Here is a 15,518-nt window from a genome sequence, read left to right on the forward strand (position 1 = left end):
ATAGAAGGCGTAATTTCTCGGTTTACTTTCGAGCAGCTGGTACTGTTGCAACTTCCTCAGCAACAATAATCATTGCCTGTCTAAATCTTCTTCTCTTGTTTTCAAATAAATAAAGAACCTGCAGAAATGCATTACAATAAGCAGAACTTACTCTGAATTTTCTTGTAATATAGAAAATATACTAGATTAGTATTTGCTAACACAAAGCCCCTGAACAGGGTATTAAATTTTACCACTCCTTTCCCCCCTACTAAATGAATGCAGATTGATTTTCTCTACAACTTCAGGAAAGATTTAACATTCAGGAGTCCAATCATTGTTAAATATCATCCATAATTTGAAACCATTTATAAAGAGGCAAAGATTGCTGAACAGTGCATTTCAGAGTCTGAAGGATGGTACACAAATACTAAAGATTCTTCATATAAGTAAATTCTCTCCTTTTCTTTTGCAGTCCCAAAGGATGTGAACAGCCATTTTACTCCTCATACATCCTGACTCCATCAAGAAACTTGCTGTGCTGCAGCTTGCTGCTTGTCTTATACCAATCAGTTCTGATCTCACCTCTAACAGTGTGAGAAACATCTACATGGAAACGATCAATTGTTGAATATAGCCAGTTCTAATAATAATGAAATACCACTCATAGACCACCTCTTTTACAAATGTACACACTTCTAGATAAAGGCCAGCAGTTACTCACAATATTAATTCATAACCATTTTTAGAAACTGTTTGCAAGTTGGTTGGTTCAGGCCTTTTTTTTTTTTTTAAATATTTATTTTTAATTTCACAGTACCACAGACAGTCAACACAGGCTCATTAGGGCCTGTGTGTGCACTCATCAATCACCACAGCGCTGGCTGCGCTCAGGCTCGTGCTCCTTCCAATGCAAGATTTCCTGAGCAAAACCAGGCACTAGCAGCAGCACTCAAGCTTTTTTTTTTCCCCACTATCTGCAATGGACTTGGGTGAGATTCTGTTTATTGAATTGGTTACTCCATAGTAAAGCATAGATAAGAGGTACTCCTTAGTCCCCAAACATGAGCTTTTATACATAACATCACTGTAATGCATGAAGCAAACTCTCCAGGGAGAGCTGCCCAGATCCCGGTGAGTGGGAGAGGGTCCGGTTACAGTCGTTTATTAGCACACAGATGGCAGCTCAGCTTCAGAGGTCTCCTAAGCAGTGGGGATGGGGCCATGGCGGTAGCCCGGCCGTGGGTGCTCGCAACCATTAAATGGCTCAGCCACACACTGCCACAGGGCTGTAGGCTGGGACCAGGACAGCTAACCTCAGCTGTCCAAGCAAGAAAGTTTACTCAGCTTCTGTCTTTTAGTAGCCTTGCCCTTGCTGTCCCTCATAAATGAGTGTCTAGAGAAGAGCATGCTGCTGTTTAAGCTGTTATTCAGCATATCCAGCTGTTTAAACAGGCAGTGACATACTGCACCAGGCATCATTAAATCCTGCTCTCAGACAGCTAATCAAGCCATCAGTGAAACTTGGCAATTAAGATTTGTAATAAAGATATCTCCTTCAAGAAATCTTTGTTTAACAAAGGGTAAGATAACTGGAGCTGTCTGAAGGAGACATAACTGTCCCCACGTTGTCAGCAGGGGCCACCACCCCACAACTCTGCATACCACCCTGCTTCCAGGCACTGGTTGTGCAACACATAGCCCCAGATCTCCACAGCCCAGCTTTGACTGTTCCAGTAACTGGACAGAAATACAGGCCAAAAAACCTCGGAGGAGAAAAACCACACTTGTCCAAGAGCCCTTTTTTGCATTAAGGGCAGACTGCAACTCCACACTAGGCAAGAAGGGCAGTGCCTGCTCCAAGCAAGCCTGTCCTTCAGCCCATGGAGCAGCACTAAAGACCCATCCTGCTTCTGACACAAAACCTAAAGACATGTAAGTTATGATGTATATTTCCAAGTGCTTTTAACAAAGAACAGCTGGACTAGCAACTTCAGTTATTAGACTAATGGAACTGGTTGTAATCTCATGCTAATGATGTGTGCACAGCTGTTTCACAGTGATATAAAACATAATTAATAAGCTGCTTATTAAGATAGTCCAAATAAAGTTTGTCGGTTTGGGTTTTTTTTACCCTTTAATTCTCTAGTTAGCATGGATTTTTAAATACAAGAATCGGGTAACTTGCAGTTATATTTTAAGAATTAGTACTACCATCAAAAAGACATTTGATTTTCTTGTAAAAAGACGCTTGGATATAGAAAATAACAGTGGATGAATAGAATTGCGACTTGTACCAGGAAGAACCCTAGAATATTTTTCAAAGGGCAGCCTGTAAGAGCTGGTGGGACAACCACTACAAGATAGGGGCTTTCTTCAGAGCTGTCCTATAAATTCAGATGTTTTAAATTAAAACAAGATTCTACTATTTAACTTTGAATTATTAAGGAAACAGATATGTAATTTGTTCTCCATTACAAACACATTTATGCATTTCAAAGAAATTACAAAGTAATACACAGCATCTTTAAACCATATTTGAATAGAAACAGACTGAAATGATTGAATATGCTAACTGCATAATTTGCCAGTAATAGCTAATGATCAGCAGATACCTAAGTGTCTGCAATCACATTTGCAAACATTTCATCAAAATACTAATTAAAATACATCCACATACTCAGACACTGAGAATATAAAAAAGAGTTACTCTCATGATCATAAAATATATATATTTTATATATATAAGATATATATATATATCTTGTTTCTTTAATGGACTGCTTATTCTTCCCCAGCTACTGCAAATTTTAATAGGAATTCCAGCTGCTTGAAATAATTTGAGGATGAACCAGAGATTTTACATACTTAGTCTATTCATGCACAATATAAACCTTACTTTGAAAAGTTAATTAATCATAATGAAATACTCCAGAAGTAGTTCTGTTACAGAACCAGAAGTCTGAACACCACAGCAATGTCAGACTGTGCTTGCAAGCACGTATTCCTCAAAGACTGTCACTTATCCTATAGCGCTGCGACATTCCTACACATACAGACACATTCCTGTCAAGTTGTGCTTTCTGCTGAAGGGAACGACACTCAGTGTAGAAATTAAGAAGGAACAAAGATTCTTCGCTTTCAAAGTTGCACTCCTTGCAACTGGTCCCTCAAGAACTATAAAAACAGATGTTATAAATGAAAACAAAAATGCCCTTATTGTGATCCTACCTATCATCTGTGCCAAGGGAATTCACTGGAGCAGAGTGTCAACTAATTTAAATTCTAAACAGATTAGTGGCTTTACACAAATGGAACGATGCTCCTTTTGATCATGCAATGTAATAATGGTAAATCAACAGACAAAACAAGATGTTCCCCTGTGAAGAGGGAGTCGATTCTCCTTAAGTAAGCAATAATGATGGGGGGAAAAAAAAAAAAGCCAGGAATCTGGACATAAACCACGATTCTCCAGAATATGAAATCAGCGCAAAGAAACTCTTCAGAAATAATGTTAGTTCCTTGATAGGAATACGTTCCATGCAAAACCATCCTGACTCAGCCAGCGATTGAGAGTACCAAATAGATAAGAATTTGTAACAGCTGTTTTAATTAGAAATGCATTTTCTGGTCAAATTTCCTATGATCTCAGCCAAACGCACTGCCTATCACAGACAAAAGCAATGTCACATCCACTACTGTGATATAGTAGTACCTTCACTATTTGAGGAAAGAAAAAACCTGGTCAAAAAGCTCCTTTTTTTTCCCCCCTCTGCATTGTACAGCCTCTAAACTTCAAAAGAGCAGTCTGAGTTCTTCATTGCACCATTTCCAAGGGGAAGGCTCAGCCTGTTTTCCAATTCTTTCAGAAAGTATACCAGGTTGGTTACATGATCAAAATCCCTTGCTCCTTTACTGCACTGCTTCAGTGAAAGGCTTATAGTCACTGTCATCACAGCATCCATTTTGGCTGAGCCTAAAAAAGTCAATAGCATTCACAACAGCACCTACTGTACCTCCAAGCAGGCCCTCATGCAGCCACATCCAATACCCATCACTGCTTGCAGTGCTTGCGGCCAGCAGGGAAGGCTCACTGAGGCGGAGCACAGCCGGCAGCTTGGCCACGGGTACTGCTGCAGCTCCAGGACACATCCTGGCCACGTCGGCTCTGGAAGCTACCTCCACTCCCTGTGACAAGCCCTGACACCCGCCCACTCTTCATGTTTTGGGTGTACTAGGACAACAGCAACGCAGCAGGTCTGCTCAATGCTGTTACAACCCATGGTGGCTACGTGGCCACACAGCCAAGCGGCCAAGTCCACAGCCACTGAGGAACGGACTCTGAGAAGTCAGGGTAGTTTCCTGTGCAGGGAGCTGATTGAAAAAGCATTCTCATGGGCACACCCAAAATAACGACAAATATCTTTTCCTGCACTGTGTTACATGATAAGCAACAGGTACTCAGTAACTGCAGCACAGCAGGAATACATTAATGCTGTTGTTCTAACCCCAAAACTTTCGCATCTTTATTCCGCAGAAGTCTGAGCTCACGTACATGTATGGATTTCTACAAGGGAGGGCACACTATGCTCCATCCCTCCCCAAGCAACACAGCACAGACTGGAGAACAACATCTAAGCGTTAAAACTGGTACAAAATCAAGTAACACGGCAGGCAGCACTAGGGTCAAGAAGCTACCCAAGGAGAAGCCTGCACTCAGCAGTTTGCTACTGGCCAATACAGACTGCTGTTGTTTAAATTAAGAATAGGATTTTCCTATTTGATCACTTACATAAAATAGAACAGGGCTCTCCAGTGTTGCAATTTGTATAGCATCACTTTTATAATTTATCTAGATACACCAGTCTATTTCTGGTTTGCTATAACGCACACCAGGGGCGCATACCACTGAACTATGCACTCTCTACTTCTCAAGCCTTTGAGCAGCAACAGGGTTTAAAACCAAGAGTCATTACTAGGCCAGTCTTTATTTGATATCAGCACAAGATTTCACACCTAAATTTAAAAAATACATTATTTGCATAGATATTTTAGAGGGGGAAAAAATGCAGTTGATTGCAGTAACCAACTGCCACAGGAGCATCCTCACAGTCCCTCTGCCACAGACACAGGAGCTCTGTGTTTCACCCAAAACACCCCAGGAGGACACAGCAATGCTCACATTGCCCAGAGCGTGAGCAACAGCCACACACAGCCCACAGGGAACTCTGCGGAGTGACTGAAAGCAGCAAAAGGAGAAAGCTGGGAGAGACCAGCACAGCAAGCAGCCTGGTGTTCATCAATGCCATCTTGTCTTACACTGGTTATCAGCTAAGGAAGCAACTTTCAAACTCAAAAGTTCCTGGAATAAACTTGTCTCTCAGAAAAACGAGCTGCCTTCAGTGCACCAAAGCGAAAATCAAGATAGGTAATAAAAATAACTTTATTACACACTTGAGTAAACAAGCCAGGAAATAAAACTACTTGATTTCATGCGGTAATAGTTCAGCAGGATGGAATACCTTTCTATTTCCAGAACAGAAATACAGATGCTAAAGCAGTACTGGATAAGAAATCGGTTTTGGCGTATAGCTTGACGCACATGTTTGGACACCTCTCTGAGGGAATTTCCTGCGTGCATCCTTTTATTCTACATGCTGAAGATACAATTGCATTCCACCTTCTCACAGACGTGACTACAGAAAACAAGGAACAGAAATCTGGCGGCCTCCGAGGGCCAGCAAAAGGCACGGCAGCCTCCAGCTCACTTTTCTCACGAAGTGGGAAACTTCACCCCGAGCTGACGAAGTTCAGGCAAGGAGCGAATGACACCGTGCTTTTCCCCGCAGTGGAAAACCCCCCTGCCCATCAGCACTTTGTCACGGGAGCAGGGAAGAGAAAGGGGGGGAGGGGAAGGGAGAAAGTCAGAGGCGCTCCCTTCCCACTGGGAAATCTATTTTTACTTTTTTCCGAAGCTGAATCCTGCGTCTACCGCCGCATGACTCACTCCGGCGATTTAAAACGCTTTCAGCTCCTCCGGGCGACAACCTGGGGAGCACCGGGGGCCGCACCCCTTCCCCGGGGCCGCGAGCGGCAAGGAAAAACGCGGAGAGGCGGACGAATAGAAGAAACACAGAAATAACCGGGGAGAAGCGGCAGCTCCCACGCGCGCACCGCGGACCGGCGGGGTTCCCTCCCGGCGGACGCACCCGAGCCGGGAAGCACAATGGAGCCGGCGGCGCACGCCGGCAGCGCATCCCCGCCGCGCTCCGCACCTCCCGCCGCCCCGCACCTCACCTGCGGGGCCGGGCCCGGGGCGCCGCTCCGCCGCCGCCGGCAGCGCCAAGGCCAGCAGCAGCGGCAGGAGGAGCCGCGGGAGCCGGGCGCCGCTCCACGCCATCTTCCCCCTCCTCACCGCCGCCGCTCCCCGCGCCGCCAGCCCCGAGGGCGGAGGTGGGAGAAAGGAGAAAAACGCCGTCGGGAGCAGCCGGTGCCGCGCCCGGGATGCCGCTCCTCCTCCGCGGCGGGCAGAGCGAAGGGCGCTGCCGCCCGCCCCAGGCTTTATACGGCGGTGGGAGGAACCGGGCGGCGAGGGCGCCCGGCGGCGCAAGAGGAGCCGCTCGTGGCCTCCGCGCCCGGGCGCACACCGCCGCGGGAGGGGCGGGGCCGCCAAGCTCCGCCCTCGGGCGCCGCGGGAGCGCAGCGCTACGCGGGAAGGGCGCGCCCCGGCCCGGCGTTGTGCGGGGATGGAGCGCGTCCGAAGGCGTTACTGCGGCAAAAACCAGCCGGGGCAGCGGTAACGGCACTGCGCGCCCGCTCCGCTTGCAAACGGCATCGCTGCAAACACCCCAACGCAGGAGCGCCCGCATTTCTACATCCAAACGCCGAACAAAACCGACAAAATTCATTTTCATGGGTACCATCATTTTCGCCCGGTACCATGGTGGGAATGAAGGACGTGCCCTGAGATGCATTATTCCCATGCTTTTCTTCCTGTTGCAACACAAAATGTATTCAAAATAATAATTACTTACGTGCTAATAAGTCATGTATAATCCTAAAAGCAGATGGTGGCCTATTGAGATCAGTAAGGGTTTACACCTTGGAAACATTACTGGAGGACCAAGGGCATCATCCAAACTGAAAATTCATGCTGAAAGAAGGACTCGTATTTAAGATCCACGTTATGGTGGATATGGTGGATATAACAGTCAAGTAGACACCTCATTTTTTATCTTAAATGCTTCTATGGGCCTACCAGATGTGATTTTTGGATCCACAGAGTGAAAAATAAGGGTGAAAGAAGGGAAAACTTGACTGTGGCATCCTTTGGTTTGGAATCTCGAGCAGAAATCAGGCCCAGCGTTACGTGCCAGGATGCTTGCATGGCTAATTGGGAGAACTGCATCAGGCAGTACGTGGCAGGGAGAGAGCACAGGAGAAGTTCACCCCTGGGTCCCAGCAGCTCTGAGGACAGAGAAAGCCCAGGCAGAGGAAACAGGGAAATGCTGAAAATGAAGGAACCTGCCAGTGAAGCTGTAGTTGATAATTACAGGATTAAAAATAAAAGCCCCTTTCCTTCTTAGACAATTACTCATGGCCAACTTTCTCCTTTCCCTCCATCAGGCTCACAGAGACTCAACAGAGAACAAACATCATCTGAGTACAGACAATGAGCACTGCTCAGTTCACATCCCTGCGTGGCTGCTCACCCTCCAAGGAGCAGCACTGCTGCACAGCACAGGTGCTGTGCTGGCTGCGAGTAATGCCATGACCTGAGCACTCTGCGAGCAGTTCTTCGTTCATTTCAAGAATCAAGTTCAAATGTTAGATAAGAAACTGGGAGAAGATGGAAAGAAAATAGTTACAGCTATAGTCTTGAGGTAGAATACAGGTAAGACACTTATAGAAAGAGGTCCTAACAGGTCAAAACTCATCTCAGGTCTGGCAACAGTAACACTTGTATTTAGAGATGTAAATACATGTAATTACTAGGCTGACAAATAAGAAATCATCAGGAAGGAATTAAATCACAGTGGATACGTAGAATATCATCAACCATGAAAGAAAGGACAGATTTCTTCAATAAAGCCAGAGTGGAAAAAGAAAGACTGTTGAGCATCATTTCAGAATAGCATGGAGCTGAGGTCATGGCTCCCACGGACAGGAAGCAGAAAAGCTCAGCTCTCAGGATCGAGGGTAAAACCATCAGCTGAGCGTCACATCCACACAGTGCTCCAGGGAACTGCTCCCTGCAGCCCAACCGTGGCAGCAGCACAGCTTCAGTAGACAGCAGTACACAGGTCCTGGAAGTACATCCTGACGTGAACACCAATGGTTTACAAAAGAGGAGGAGGTATCAGAGAAATCCCAGGAAGCATTTTGTTACCAAATGTTCACGTAGGCAGTAGTAGGAAAGAATGAAAACTATTAATGAAAGAAGAATGTAATATGCAATAATTAAAGGAAAGGAGAAAGCTGGCAAGAATACATTTCTAATGTATGACAAAAATGGATGGAGGGAACTGCAATAGAAAAAAATACATGTACATAGCAAGTTCATGGCCAGAATTTGACTAAAGACTTCTACATTTTCTTGTTATTTTCCTTGGTCTCTTCTAAACTAATTTTATTCTAGAATTTTCTTAGAAAATTCAAGCTTTTTCCCCAGGAGAACATAGAGCTGAAAGCAGTGCATGCAAGGCAATAGATGTGGTGAAGCCATCTCCTATCCCCAGAGACTTTGCTCTGCCTGACGGAAAGGAAAATGTTTGTGAAATGCCAGCGCTGAGCACAGCTGGCTGCAGAATGGCCAGGAGCTCTCTCTGGCCCTGCCTCTGCAGACACAGGGTCAGATGAGCTGCTTTTGTCCAGAAATACCAACTTCAAGGCCTGAGCTAGCAGCTGGATGTTAGTGCTGTTACAGCATTCCCAAATCTAAGTAGGAACTTGTCCTCAAAGACTTTTGAAGAATAATGTAGCAGTGTGTTCTGTACCATGCAAGTATGCATGTTGTGCTACAGAGGTTAACTCCAGAAACAATCTGTACAAGCCAAGACATAGTCTTACGTTGTCACCATTTGCACCTTTGACTTCTGACCTTATCAAAACTTCATAAAGAATAAAACCTTCCTTTTTCTCTGAAACAAGGCAATTTTTCCATGGGAAATGAATAGAATCTGTGGAGCAGACATGGAGGAGGGGAGAGAACTCATTCCTGTTAGCTGTGTGCCTCTGAGCATGGGATCCCAAAGAATTTTCTTGTCCTAAAATTCCAGAAACAGTAAGCAAAACCAGAAAAGGGAGCAAGCAGTGCTCCCTTCAGGAACTTATCATGAAAAGTGATTTTCTGTAAACTTACAGCCAGTTGCCAAAGTGCTTTTTTTTTCTTTTTTTTTCTTTCTTTTTTTTTTTTCATTGTGGTGCATTTTCAAATGATCAGCAATAACATCTAGGATTCAGCTGGCAGATATTTCAGCAGAATTCTCGGAGATCTCTGCAGGAGACAACAGCTCCCTGAGTTGTTTGCAATACCCATTCCTTCAGTGCCTTTTTCCTCTGGTGTCCAGATACTCCTTTCTATCCCCATCTCCTTCTCCCATCTGTTTCTAACTGCATGAAATCATCATACAGCTGGCAACTTCCATCTTGCCTAAACCACCAACAATGTTATGTTTCAACATATGGATAAGTATTGCAACGTGGAATGGAAACAGACGTAGTTCATTGCATTGCAAGCCCATCATTGCAGCCAGATGGAAGCAGGTTCCATCACAGGAAGCTGCTTTCTGAACTATAAAAGTTGTAGTTATGCTTTATAAAGATGAAATTGCAGCAAGGGAGGAAGGACCTTACTCTACCCATGTAAATCAGCAGCAGTCAGAGCTTTGTTGCTTCAGATGTGTTTAATCAGCAGTCACCTGGGGAAAAGTGAAAGGCATAGGAAATCAGTGATGACGATGGCAAAGCCTTAGCAGTATTTACAAAGGAACAGCAGCTCTCTTTTAATATTCACCCTTTGTTCATTACATCCATCCCGTGAAATGAATGAAGTTGTCACGTGCTGCAAACTGAGACAAAGAAGAGACGAAATGGAAGATGAGCTTTCCCCATCTCCAGCATTTCAGGCAGAAACATCACCTTTACCTGAAGAAGTGACTGCAAGGCCTTTCTCTCCAAAGCACTTCTTCAGCCCTCCTGCACTCAGCCATGGTTCATCTTCCACAACGACTTTTGCAGACAAGCTGTAAAACCTAACATGTAAAACAAGCCAGACAAACCAGAGATTACTTACATCTTCATCTAAGAGACCTTTTTTGTATCTTCCAGCTACTTTTTATTATATTCTAAGAAAAACATAAAACCACAGAATGTGCTCCTGCTGGGTTTTGCCTGTCCTTGAACTCATCTAACTCTGCATGTCTAAGAGTCCAAACCTCCTTCGTTCAAGAGCCCCACTAGCATATCTTCTTAGCAGATGCTGAAATGAGGCAGCATTGAGCTACCTTGCCTAATATTACAACATTACTGTTGATCATTAGGCAGTAATAAAAGGGAAAAAAAAAGAAAAAAATTACAAGATTAGTCTGTGAAAAACCATGGGACAGAAGGAATTGTCAGCAATTCCTTCACTGGCAGCAATACTCCAAGAATGAAAAAGAAACATCATGCAAGTAAGGTTATTAGTTTCATGTCATAAATACTTGATAACCTGACTGTTTCCCCTTGAGTTTAGGTTAGTAATTCATACCTATTTTCCCAAATAAATGATTAACCTTTTTGAACGATAAATTCAACTGATCAGTATTTTACATGAATTAGGGGTATTTTCTGAAAATAGCAGGGATTCATTATAGAATAATACTAAAAAATAATATTCCAAAGTAATATTTGAAAAATCTCTTTTCAGTTATAGCAAATCACGTTCTGCAGGTATATCTCACTGAAATGATTACATCTGTTTTCACTCAACCACAAGCCTATGAAATACTAGAGCTAAGCTAGAATGAAATGAACAGAAATACATGGGTGTTGTTGGTTTCTTTAACAAATACGTCAAAATGAGCTTAAAGGCCCATCTGGCAATAATATAGCATTTAAACATGCATCACATTGCCTGACCCAGTATGTGCATGTGATTTCTTAAGGAGGGCCTCCTCAACCCTAATAAGAAATCTTCCATAGCCATTTTATTTTCAAAGAATCAGGCTAAACGTTACTGAAATTCTACTCTAGCTGTCTGAAAATAGTTTCTCTTTGGTTGCCTCCCTTTAATTTATCCTCAGCTCCAATAAGAACAGAGCTGCCACCCCAGTCTTGTTATTATGGGCGCGATCCAGTCGGTGGCCGAGAGGCCCCACACTGCTCAGAGCCACTCATTTCAGGGGATGTCCAGCACCTTGCACTGCTGAGCACGGCGTGAATTACTCGGGCTATATTCATCATGTCTCTCCCAAGCCATCCAATCAGAAATCACTTTGTTGCTTTCGCTCATTCATAATTATAGCCATGAACAGCCCAAATGAGCAAAAGATTAATAGTGCTAGCAAACATTTCCAGGGTATAATCAGCTGTCGACCCATAATTACTCAAAAGATCGAATGAGTGGCTTTGAAATTACAAGGAGGAGAGTTACATTCCTGCACTGAGACTGAGCAGCAAGACATGAGTGCCCATGAAAACCCGTGCTACGATTTTTGTCTGCGGTCCATCCTCCGGTATTTATGACATGCTTGCTCCAGCCTCAAGGCCCCATCCTGCACTACTGAAGTCAGTGTGACCATAAGAGAAAAGTATCCTGTTGACCGGGCCTTAAGCCAGACCTTCTACACTGAGGGAGGTCTTAGGCATCTGGCCTAAGGCCAGGTCTGATCCCCATTTTTTGCTTTCATTGCACTAATTTGTACATGATTTATGTAGGCACCAAAAGCTGTAAATTAAGCCCTGCAGAGTGCATCTTGTAAACCCTGCTGACCAGGGTTGATCTTGTAAAAACTTCAGTTCCATCACCCCATAAACTGTAAAATGTTTTGCAGGACTTCAAATGAGTGGTGTTGAAATGGACAGTTAATCATAATGAGTAATTTAAAGGCTTGCATTTGTTAAAGTTTAGGGATGCAGAAAAAAATATAATTGAAAAGGAGCTGACATTCAAGAGAACAGGCTAAAGCAAAGAAGTTTTAAACATTTACTGTGGGATGAATAGGAACTAGTGGAAAAATGCACTTATGAAATTGTCTGAAACTGGGAGTCTATGTGAGCATTTATGTCTCTGTCAACAAACCATCGTAATGTAAAAAATGTTCCTCTGAAATAAGTCTGTGGTATTAAACAGACTGAAGAGCATCCCATGTGTTCAGGCAATAGGGGAGGGCAGGTCAGTATGTGTTTTCCAAGAGTTACCCTAAAGCTCTCTTTTCTTTTGAGATTTCAGAAGCCTGGTCCAGTCTCCTAGAGTGGCAATTTGGGAAAACCGCTGGAGCAGGGAAGCTTCTCCCACAAGTATTCCCCTAAGGGTAGACATCAGATTTCATCTTCTCTGTTACCGAAATGGGTTTTGGTCTGATTTTCTTTTCCTGACCCTGCCCTCTGCGAGTTTTATGGCTGTTCTGCCTGTCCACAGTGATCTCATTCTCTCCAGCTGTCTTATTTAAGGTAAATAGAAACTGCTGTCTGACAAAACCTAGTTTTGACAGGTAGGTCTTTCTGAGTAGTATTAATAAGTAATTAAAGTTAATTTAAACAAAATTGGCATCAATTTAGCCTTATTTCCTACTTCCTGTGTGACCTAAATGAGGAATCCCAGATGGCCCCAGAACAACTCCTGGCAGAATTTCTGCAGAGCTGGATTTGAGAAAGACAGGAGATGGGCTGGCAATGATTTCACTCTGCTAGAATGCCTTTGCAGAAAGCCTTCAGCTTTCCAGCCTTCAGCAGGCATTGTGTGACAGGCTGACCACAGGAAAGGTGAGGAAGAGCTGAGAGCCACAGGTCTTACTTATTTTAGTGCCTCTCTGGTTGGTCAAAATACCATATGTCTTTGCAGCAGACCTCGCTCTTTTGCCTTTAGACAAGAAAACTTTTTATGGGGCAAGAGAGGTGGCAGCCAATAAAAACACACTGTGGGGAAAAAATATACATATATATATCTTTACATGAATGGTTAAATACTGCTACTAGGAAAGTTGGAGACCCTGACACAGGAAAGCAAGCAAGAAGATTTCATGACTGCAGCAGTATGAGAATATGCTTTTCTGCTTAGAAACATTTAGGAGCTAAATTCTATCTTTGTGGATTTTTTTTTTTTTTTCTGTCATCTTCTTCTCCATCTTTTATTACATATGCACATAGTTTTATAGTTTTATTTGGTAAAAGGGAATTTGAAGAGAAGGTGCGTTCAGATAAGTAGAAGAAAAACGTTTCTGCAGAGTAGGGGTTGCACCAATACTAGTACACATAAGCACTGAGCTCCACTTCAGAGCAAGCCTGAGATAGGCACAGATTCAAGTCTTTAACAATAAAATGGACAGGAGCAGCTGAAATAATGCAAAAGTTTTAGGTTCCAGGTGGTGTACTGTGAACGTGCAAAAGCACAGATACCTTTTTTGGGACTGGCAGCTTGTTTGGAAGGCATACTGTGAGCAGAAGCATGGTTCTGGTTGATGCAATCTGCTCTGCATTCAAGGCAAACAATACATAGTTCAGTGTTCACCTATCTCCTGTTCAGGGAATGACTAGAATAAATGGAGAAGTTCCAATGGGGCCTCAAGAGGGCTCTTTTCATTTTTTATATTTTATAATTTTAATTTTAATTATATTTTAGTGTGTCATTCGGTGGGTGCCAGAAAAATAGCCACTTTCAATCTTTGAAATAATTTTTCAGCCTGCAGTTTGTGCCACTTTCATTTGGATGCTCAGAAAAATGATAATTCTGATGATTTGTCAGGTTGGCTAAACCTGACATTGGCAGTACATTCTGCTCCTTTACTCTGGGCTGTAGGATGGTATTTTCAGAGGTGACCTGGCTGCTTCCCTTCCAGATAGTCCCATGCCTGCAATGTACAAAGCAACCTACAGATTGATTCTACATTAGGGAATGTGATGGAATGAAATTCCTTCCTATTTAAAGAAAACTAAGCAGCAACTTCCTCTAGAATGGAAGAGCACCATGATCACCAGCAGGAGTCACAAGTAGCCCAGCAGCAATCCAGTTTTGTGAATGGCTGTTCATAAAATCACAAGCAGGATTAAGAATGTGGCTAAAACTGGACGCAATCTGAGAATTACATGTTGACAAGCCTGGGTCACTGTTTTTCAGCTGTTCCTTCTTCCTCTGACCATCCAGAAGATATGTACAGTTCAGAAGGCTGCAGCCAAAATCACTTTCACAGTGAAGCACAGAACTCACAGAACTTCAACCTAATACTGTCCTTGGGTAAGCTGTGCAGACAGATTCTGCTCCAAGGTACTTAAATGAGGAAGCAAAGTTGGTAGGCACTGAGCACACGTCTCCAGCACATTCCTAGTAAATTGCCAGGTAAAAGCAATCATGCTATCATAGCACAGAAAAAGGATAGATACAAGCACTCTTGTATAATTGTATGCATAGTGTTGCCTTTGAGATGTATAAGCTTTGTTAAAGTGTAGTCTGATAGCCAGAAGGAAGTAAGGAAAACCTTATAGCCTCTGTATGCGACTCTGGCAGGCAGCTACCTAGCAAATTATCACCTCCACAAAACCCTTACTTGCAGGAAAGTCTTATTAACATGACTCTGATGTTGTGCTTACATCCCCTCCTAGAATGCAGAACCCTGCTGGAATAAGGCCAGCAAAACTCGGATGGCTCAGCTGCAATGCTCCCCACAGATAGTGGGGAGTATTGACCTTAATTCTTCTATTTGAGCTCCCAGAGTGGGATTTGTACACCTGAACCAAGGAAGGAAAAAAAAAGGGCTGGAGGGTAATACTGTTCTGGCTGCACTGCTTGGAAAGATGGTAAAAATTTGTATTAACTACTAAGTGGTTTCCATCCAGATAGATTTGATACAAATTATAAAGACATACCTCCTTGCAGAAAACATTTTCATATCATTTCTGTTACATATATTCTCAGTTTCAAGATGTTGCCTCTTCATCTTTGCTACTAAATATCTATTTTCTTCAAAATTCCTCTGTATCCAGAGCTGTACTAGCACTGCATTAACCTTGTTTCAAGATAAAAACTTCTTTCAAAATCTCTGAGGGTCAGTACATATTCCGTTCTCTTCAAGACAGACACGTGACTGTCTTCAGCTCAGTCCCCTTTTGTCCTGCATTCTCTTTTGCTCTGCCAGCTCTGTACAGAGATGACTCAAAATCTCTAAGTCTGCCAGCTTGCTTCAACCCGAACTGGTGCTCAGAAACAGCAGCATTCATTTCCAGGTCTTTGGTAAACGCATTGAAAAACGAATACAACATTTCCAGTCATGTGGCCTTCATCTCTTTTCAAGATCTTTTTGAAATCGTTAGTTCATGAGATTCAAGAAACAGGTCCCAAGGCT

General features: G+C 43.3%; 1 protein-coding gene across 1 annotated transcript in view; it reads right to left on the reverse strand.

Annotated features, from left to right (window-relative positions):
* Positions 1-6,744, reverse strand: part of PLOD2 (procollagen-lysine,2-oxoglutarate 5-dioxygenase 2) — a 48,029-nt gene extending 41,285 nt beyond the window's left edge. Inside the window, exon 1 of the mRNA XM_085232786.1 lies at positions 6,277-6,744. Within this exon, the coding sequence (XP_085088912.1) occupies positions 6,277-6,379 (103 nt within the window). The 5' untranslated portion in view covers positions 6,380-6,744. The remainder of the gene's footprint in view (positions 1-6,276) is intronic.
* Between the last annotated feature and the right edge of the window lie 8,774 nt (positions 6,745-15,518).

This window comes from Meleagris gallopavo, chromosome 11 (genome assembly GCF_905368555.1).
Source record: "Meleagris gallopavo chromosome 11, MGAL_WU_HG_1.1, whole genome shotgun sequence".
In the NCBI taxonomy this organism is placed as follows: Eukaryota; Metazoa; Chordata; class Aves; order Galliformes; family Phasianidae; genus Meleagris; species Meleagris gallopavo.